Source organism: Cebus imitator, unplaced genomic scaffold (genome assembly GCF_001604975.1).
Source record: "Cebus imitator isolate Cc_AM_T3 unplaced genomic scaffold, Cebus_imitator-1.0 Scaffold10, whole genome shotgun sequence".
NCBI classification, from domain to species: Eukaryota; Metazoa; Chordata; class Mammalia; order Primates; family Cebidae; genus Cebus; species Cebus imitator.
The window spans coordinates 10,435,327-10,444,373 of NW_016107325.1; the positions used below are offsets into that span (position 1 = coordinate 10,435,327).

At 33.2% G+C, this 9,047-nt stretch overlaps 1 protein-coding gene and 1 long non-coding RNA gene across 4 annotated transcripts in view; one reads left to right on the forward strand and one right to left on the reverse strand.

The window, feature by feature from the left end:
• LOC108317754 overlaps positions 1–9,047 on the forward strand; it is a 153,651-nt gene that overhangs the window by 63,153 nt on the left and 81,451 nt on the right. The gene's annotated exons all lie outside the window — the stretch shown is intronic.
• Positions 1–9,047, reverse strand: part of SCN9A (sodium voltage-gated channel alpha subunit 9) — a 185,886-nt gene that overhangs the window by 3,653 nt on the left and 173,186 nt on the right. For all 3 annotated transcript variants that reach the window (XM_017548396.2, XM_017548412.2, XM_017548392.2), the window contains exons 25-26: positions 1,948–2,052; positions 1,495–1,765 (exon numbers count right to left, since the gene is read on the reverse strand). In XM_017548396.2, the coding sequence (XP_017403885.1) occupies positions 1,495–1,765; positions 1,948–2,052 (376 nt within the window). The remainder of the gene's footprint in view (positions 1–1,494; positions 1,766–1,947; positions 2,053–9,047) is intronic.

Consider the following 9,047-nt stretch of genomic DNA (forward strand, 5'->3'; position numbering starts at 1 on the left):
AGCAGAATAAGCCACCTTTCATCATCCTAATTTTCTTCCAAATGAATTTAGAATCATTTAGACTTAAATTGTCAATTTATTACCCCCACCACATAAAAAGACTCATTGATCTTTTCATTAAATTTATAGATTAATAAATTAAAAAGTCTTAATTAAAATGAGAGAAGCTTATCTTCTTTAAAAAATTATTATACTTTAATTTCTGCGGTATAGGTGCAGAATGTGCAGGTTTGGCCCTCTTCAAGGAGTGAAGCTTATCTAAGTACATGATAATCCTTTCAATTATTTCTGCTTTCATTATATTCTAAGGTTTTCTTCAGAATATGATAAAGTTATTGGATATTTTACTTTACTTTTACTTCAATAGTGAATAAGATTTTCTAATTTATTAGTGTTGGTACATGTAATTTAAAATTTCTACCTTTTGAATTCTAATTGAATCTCTTTTTAGTTGATTCTCTTTCTTTATATGAAAGTCATTCATTATATGAAGAAGTTCATTCATTATATGAAGAAAGTGATTATATGATATCTGCTCCATTGTTTGGATATATGTACCTGTTTGTTTTCCTATCTAATTGCATTAGCCAACACTATTAAAAAACAGAGCTAATACAGGGATACTCTTTTTTCCTTCTTGACTTAATGGGAATGCTTTCAGAATTAGTGTGAAATTCTCATCTAAATTTTAATTCATTTTCTTATATGTTGATTTTGGTACCACTTCTAGGGAAAATAACCTTTTAAAAAAATACTGATTTTTTTAAATGCTTATTCTGTTATGTGGCACTCAATTGTATGCAACCTTTTACCTTTCCAGATTGATAAAATTTGTAGCAAATAATCTCTATATACAACCCCAAAATACTTTGCAAGATGTGTGAAAATAGTAGGAAAAAATAAGACAAAAACAGCCATGGTAATGAATTTGTAGGAAGCATAAAATCATGTGCTATTATTCACAGGCATGACCATGGCTGGCTGAGGAATGTTTGACATTTTATACACCTGTGAAGTATTAAACCTTAAAAAATAAAACTGGCATTTCTAGAGACCTTAACTTCACTTTAAATTCTGGAAGAATTTTCACAAATTCACGGATATTCTGGCTACTAATACTATCATTAATCAAATGACAAGTCTCACATGTACTAAAATCAGCAGTGTTTTCAGATTAAACATTGATTTTCCGAGACACCGCTATATATAAACATGGTAACTAGCTTTGCAAAGGTAACATTAGAAACTAAATGCCAACAAGTATAATTTCCTCCTAACAGATAGAAACATTTGGCTTTCATGCCTATCGTGTAAACCCAGAAACACTGTGATATGATAGACACAGATATTTTTGTTTTGTTTTTAAGATTTTTTCATTCTTTCATTATACAGAGTTAAGAGTAAATTTGCATTCAAGAATTCAGAGACTTTCTTGAGCATAAGTGAAATTTAGCTTTACTCAAAAAATAAAATCTGAATAATAAATGGTCTTACCTACAATGGAGATAATCACAACCACAAAATCAAAAATATTCCATCCTACAGTGAAGTAGTACTGTCTGAGGGAAATCAGTTTTAGCACACATTCTCCAGTGAAAAGGATTATAAAAGCCACATTTATCCAATTTAAAACACCAGTCATATATTCACTTTGATCCTCCTTTTCTACCATCATTGTTACCATGTTGAGACAGATAAGAACCATGATAGAGATATCAAATGCTTGATTTGTCACTAGGTCAAATATACATCCTTGGAATTTGTTCTGCAAAGAAACAAGAAAAATATTGAATGCAGCGTAAATTTTTAGAGTAGTATCTAGAAATTAATGATGAGCATTAAAAATGAATTAGAAATAATTTGAAAATGTGTATGCTAAAGATACACACACACACACACACACACACACACACACACACATATGGTTTTTTTTTTTTTTCTTTTTACCCCTGGTCGAGGAATTGGCTTTTGTGGCTTCTTCGACCCCAACTTTTTCATTGCATTATAGTATTTCTTCTGTTCTTCTGTCATAAAGATGTCTTGACCTCCAAGGTAAAAACACGAAAAATAAAAATAGTTAAAACCAGAATCATTGTCTAGATTTTTCTATAGATCATTAAGATAGGTTAAAATGTTTTAATATAGAAATAAAATGTATTATGTTCATGGTAGTTATACATAAAATATATCTTAAATAATTACATATGTGTAGAAACATGGGCCTCCAAACATAGTTCAATGTGCATATGTAAAATATTTGTATTACCTATAATAAGGATTGGCTCAGTTTTCTTTTTGTGTGCTAACCAGTGTTGTTTTAAACTGTGTACTTACATCTTTTTTTATCTGATAGCTGTCTTACTACAAATTATATTGCTAAATAACAAATGTAATAAGAAAAGTTATAAGAATTAAAAGTAATGAATATTTTCTTTGATTGGCTAATATTTAGAACTTTTATACAGAATAGGGGCTACAAATCACAACCAAAATTGTATTAATTTTATATTCATTTTAATACACCATTATTCTTTTAACAAAAAAAGCATATAAAATAAAAGGATAATATACATTTTGATATCTCTATTTGAATAAACTCTTTGACTACCTCTTTAAATAAAGGATTTCAATGTAAACACTTTATTGAATGTCAATATTATGCTTGATAGAGTTCTAGGTACTGAGGAAGTTATCAATTATCAGACCCAAACTGAAGGACTTTCCAACTGATTATGTAAAAGAAATTATAACCTTTAAAATTCAATAGTAAAAACCTAACATCTAAATGAAGCTTTTGACCAGAAAAGCCTAAATCTCACAAAGGAGGCTAGAAGCTTCGGTTATTCCCTTTGTTCTCTGCTAATTTCTTAAATTATCTGTAATTTTTACATATTTATGTATATTCTATATTAGCTGGTAATTTCACCTTTTTTAGTCACAGCATAAATTACTGTAATGCGTATGATTAAGAATTTATTTTCAAGGATTTATGGTTCCTAGATTCTTACTTAACTTGTAGAGTCCTGGAATGAACGATGGTCTTGTTACAGTTTCCCTTTATTCTCTTGGATTTGGTAATATTCAGCTTCCTCTTATTTAATTTTTTAAAATTCTGTTTGCTGTTGAATGAGAAGCTTCCCATTATATTGCATTTTCTCATTTATCAAATACCTAATGTTAACCAGACTTCCCTTTCTGCCTTATAGTATTTTTGTTGTTGCTGCTGCTGTTGTTGATGGAGTCTTGCTCTGAGGCATAGGTAGGGGTGCAGTGGGACCATCTCAGCTCATGGCAGCCTCCACCTCCTGGGTTCAAGTGATTCTCATGTTTCAGCCTCCAAAGTAGCTGGGATTACAGGTGCATGACACCATACCCGGTTAATTTTTGTATTTTTAGTAGAGACAGGGTTTTTGCCATGTTGGCCGGTCTGGTTTAGAACTCCTAGCTTCAAGTGATCTGCTGGCCTTGGCCTCCTAAAGTGCTGGAATAACAGAAGTGAGCCACCACATCTGGCTGCCTTAGAGTGTTCTAATTCAGCTTTCCTCTAATTCATATGCAGTCTTTATGAAATTTTTATATTCATCTAACTTACTGGCAAGACATGAGAGAGAGAGACTTCATGCCAATGTCAAGAGAAGCCCAGATCCTTTATTGCTCATTAATGGGGACTGAATATTATGGCAAGCCAAGAACATAACAGAAGTTGGCCATAAACTAAGGAGAAAACTCTGACTTGCAAGAGAAAATCAAAGTCGTAGATTTTGTTTTCCCCTATTGATACCCTGGTTGTCAATATGATGGAGTGGGATAAAACTAAGAGGAGATAATGAATTACTTCAATAGAGAAACTTGTGTGGTTGTTTTGTTTTCCTATAGCTTATATAGGCCTTGTACAAAATACATCCCTTTAAAATCCAGGTAGAAGGTATTCCATAAGTTAGGCTAATCTTTTTCTAGGTTACAATCTACATTGAGGCTGTATTACACAGTAGTAAAGACTTCACTTCTGATGTCAGACCATCTTTGTTCAAATCCTGTCTTTTGTCCTTGGGTAAGTTTCTTAATTCTTTAAGTAAAATCACCTCATCATTATAAGAGTAATCACCTCATTTGTGTTTGCTGAGAAGATAAATTGAGGTAATGCATGAAAAATACTTTGCATAATGTCTGGCACATGGTAAATCTTCATCAAATTTTAGTTATTATTACTATTAACTTTCCTGATAAGGTTAATGAAAGGGGTTATTGTTAAAATTAACTTATATGCTCAAATATATAATAGTCATTTGTATAGCTATATTATGTAATCTTCCTTTATATAACTTGAATTCATTAATAACTTTTGTTCTAATCTTCAGTAGTATGTTTTATGATTATTAACAACTAATTTCACATGAAACTATTAGAGATGGAAAAAGTACTTATAAGGATGATCAATAGTTGGAAAAACTAGTAAAACAGGGTTGGTTATTAGAAAGAGGTATGGGTAGTTGGTAGAGTCATAAGCTTTGATCAAATTATTGAAGTTAAAAAGTGACAACATTGCACTGTGGAAACAATATGGGCTTTCAAATAAAACAGACATTTCAATCCTGACTGTGCCAGTATCCTATTACTTGGTTTGAAACAATTTATCCATCCCTTCTAGGGGCTAATTTATTCATTTGCATCGAGATACCACTTTCAAGGGAGGGAGAGGAGTGAAGTGTATTAAATGTCCTTGCCTTTCAGTGTGCTACACTAGGACCCAGTTTCACTCTTGCTTCATATGGAGCACTGATGAAAGAAGCAGTATAATTAGAACAATTGATATAGCTACAAACATAGGAAATGGGGAAGGTAGATTAGCTATTTGAGGGCTTCCAGTATCTGTAGCCAGGCTGACTGGCAAAGGTCTTTCCCTGTCAAAGTCAGTCGATAAATACTGGTGGGTATTTTGTGTCATTTGTGACATTGTGTCAGATGGCTGACAGGTGGCTGTTCTTCAAATGCACAGACACCAATGCAAAGCACAAGAAACACAAAGAACTAGGGAAACAACCCAAAGGAATAAAATAAATCTCCAGTGACTGACCCTAAAGAAATAGGTTTATAAATTGCCTAAAAAATAATATAAAATAATTGTCTTAATAAAGTTTAGCAAAGTACCAGTGAACAGAAATAGATAACTAAACAAAATCAGGAAAATGATACATGAACAAAATGAGGATGTCAATGAAGAAACATAAAACAAAAAATGAAATGTCAATAGAAACTCTGGAACTGAAGAATACAATAACTGAACTAAAAAATTAACTAGAGGTGCTCAACAGCAGACTTGATCAAACTGGAGAAAGAATCAACAAACCTAAAGATAGATCATTTGAAATTATCCAGTCAGTGGAGCAAGAAGAAATAAGAACAAAGAGTGAAGACTTACGGGACATCGTTAAATGAAATGATATATACATTATGAAATCACAGAGAAGACAGAAGTGTAATATTTTTTTAAATGGCTAAAATATGTTCAAATTTGGGGAGAGAAATGAACATCTAAATTCAGGAAAGTCAAAGAATCCTACATGTACAAATCTAAAGAAGTCTCCACTGAGACATAATATCATCAAATTGCCAAAAGTGAAAGAATTTTGAAAGCAGCAAGAGAAAACTGAATTGTCATGTACAAAAGAGCCCTCATAAGATTAACAGCAGATTTCTCAGCAGAAACTTTAAAAGGAGAAACAAAATGAAATGATGTATTCAAAATACTGAAAGAATAAACTGCTGACCAAGAATAATATACCTGGAAAAACTGTCATTCAAAATTAAGGAAGGATAAAGACCGTGCAAACAAATGCTGAGGGAGTTCATCACCACTAGACTTACAGGAAATGCTAAAGTGAGTTTTTCAAATTGAAGCAAAAGGATGGTAAGCAGCAACCCGAGAGCATATGAAGGTACAAATCTCACTAGTAAAGGTAAATACATAGACAAAGAGAGTACTGTAATGCTCTAATAGTATTATATAAATCATTTATAATTCTAATATAAAAGTTAAATGGCAAAATAAGAATAATATTACAAAACTGTTGGTAGATATACATTATAAAAAGATGTAAATTGTGGCATCTATAACAAAAAGTGTGAGGGATATATTAAAAGTGAAGATTTTTGGTATTTGATTGAAGTTATCAGCTTAAAATAGACTATTATAAGATATTTGTGGGGCCAGGCAACGTGGCTCACACCTGTAATCCCAGCATTTTGGGAGGCTGAAGTGGGCAGATCATGAGGGTCAGGAGTTCTAGACCAGCCTGACAAATATGGTGAAACCCTGCCTCTACTAAAAATATAAAAATTAGCCAGGCATGGTGGCATGCACCTGTAATCCCAGCTACTCATGAGGTTGTGGCAGGAGAATTGAGCCAAGATAGCACCACTGCACTCCAGCTGGGTGACAGAGTGAGACTCTGTCTAAAAACATAACACAACAAAACAAAAAACATGTTTGTGATTGCCTCATGATAACCACAAGGAAAATACATACAAAAATATAGAATTTAAAAAGAGAAATCATAGCATATCATGAAAAATATCAACCAATCATAAAAGAAGACAGTAAAGAGAAAAAGATAAAGTAATTATGAAACAGAAAAATGTAACAAAAAGACAATAGTAAGTCCTTACCTATCAATGATTACTTCAAATACAAATGGGTTAAACTTCCCAATCAAAAGACGTACAATGGTTGCATAGATTTATAAAAACAAGATCTAGTCATATGCTGTCTCTAGATACTCATTCCAGATTTGAGAAAGCATAGTTTGAAAGTTAGTTGATAAAAAAGATATGTTCTGTACAAATGGTAACCAAAAGAAAGCAATGGGGCTATACAGTTGTCCTTTAATATCTACAGGGTCATGGTTCCAGAACCCCCAGGGACACCAAAATTGAGGATGTTTAAGTCCCACCATCAGCCCTGCAGCACCTGTGGATAAAAATAATTCAGCCCTTTGTATCTTTAGGTTTCATATTACATGAACACAGTGTTATCAATCAGTATTGGTTGAACCTACAGATGTACAACCCACAGACACAGATTACTGACTGTAATTATATCAGCCAAAATAGGCTTTAAGTAAAAAAAAAACTGTCACAAGAGACAAACTACATCATTAAATAAGATAATAGAGAACTCATCAAGAAGATATAACAATTATAAATATATGGGCACCCATCTTCAAAGCATGTGAATGCATAAAGCAATCACTGACAGATCTAAAGAGATAAACATATGGCAATACAATAACAGTAGGGTACATCAATACCCCATTTGCAATAATGAACAGAACAGCCAGAAATGCAATCTATAAACTGTGGATTTGAACAATGCTGTACACCAAATGGATCACAAACACACAGAATATGCTACCCGATCGCAGCATAATACACAATCTTTTCAAGTGCACACAGAATATTCTTCAGGATAGATCATGTATTGTGTCATAAAGTTAGTTTTGACAATGGTAAGAAGTTTGAGATCATACCAGATACCTTTTGCGACAACAATGGAATAAAACTGGAAATCAGTAACAGGGGAAAACTAAATAATTCACGAATACGTGGAAATTAAACAACAGTCTCTTGAAAAACAATGGGTCAAAGAAAAAAATAGGAAAATTTAAAAGTATCTTGAGACAAACAAATTGAAAACACAATTTCTAAAATTTATGAGATGCAGCAAAAGCAGTAGTAAGAGCAAATCTTATAGTGATACATGTCTACAATATAAAAAGATCTCATATAAACAATATAGACTTACATGTCTAGGAACTAGAAAAGGAACAAATTAAACCCAAAGTTTGCAAAGGGAAGGAAATAAATATTAGAGCTAAGTAAGTGAAATAGAGAATGGAAAAGCAATAGAAAAAGTCAACAAAAAGAGTTGGTTTTTTCAAAAGATAAAATAGACAAATCCTTAGCTAGGATAACTAAGGAAAAAGAAGACTCCAATATTTAAAATCAGAAATGAAAGAGTAGAAATTAAAACTAATTTTATGGGAATAAGAAGGATCAAAGAGACTACTATGAGCAACTATACACTAACAAATTGGATAACTTAGAAGAAACAGGTAAATTCCAAAAACATACAACCTACCAAGACTGAACCATGAGGAAATAGAGTAACTGAATAGACAAACTGAACCAGTAGTAATAATAACTCCCAACAAAGAAATGTACAGGACCAGATGGCTTCACTGGAGAAGTCTAATCAAACACTTAAAGAAGAATCAACATTAATTCTTCTCAAACTGTCTTAAAAATTTCAAGAGGCCGAGAGAGATCCAAGATGGCTGATCACTAGCAGCTCGGGATTGCAGCTCCCACCGAAAGCGCAGAGAACGAGAGGACGCCACACTTTCAGATCAATTTTTGTTGCTCACACACCAGAAGATTTCCAGCGGAGGGGCCCCACAGGTTGCCAGCGCGACTCTTGTAGCCGGCGAGGCGGTTTTGCCGCTGCCTTGGTGCGGCGGTTCTCGGTGCAGAGTCAGAAAAGCACTATCAATCTTAAAGCCGCTGTTTTGGCCGGCACGGTGGGTTGCTCAGATTTTAGCGCCGGGAATCAACAAATTGGACGTCCATTCAGAAACCCAACTATAAAGATGGTAATTATAAAGACCACAGATGGATAAATTTATAACGAAGGGAAGAAACCAGCCTAAAAAGGCTAAGAATACCCAAAATCAGAATGCCTCTCCCTCTACGGGGGATCACAGTTCCTCATCAGCAACAGAACAAGGCCTGATGGAGAAAGACTGTTCCATTAGTAGAAGCAGGCTTTAAAAAGTGGATGATAAGAAACTTCTGGGAATTAAAAGAACTTGTTCTAACCCAATGCAAAGAAACTAAGAACTTTGAAAAAGCTTTGACGATATGTTAACAATAACACACAATTTAGAGAGGAATATAAGTGAATTGATGGAGTTGAAAAACACAACATGAGAACTTTGCGAACTATGCACAAGTTTTAACAGCCGAATTGATCAAGCAGAAGAAAAGATATC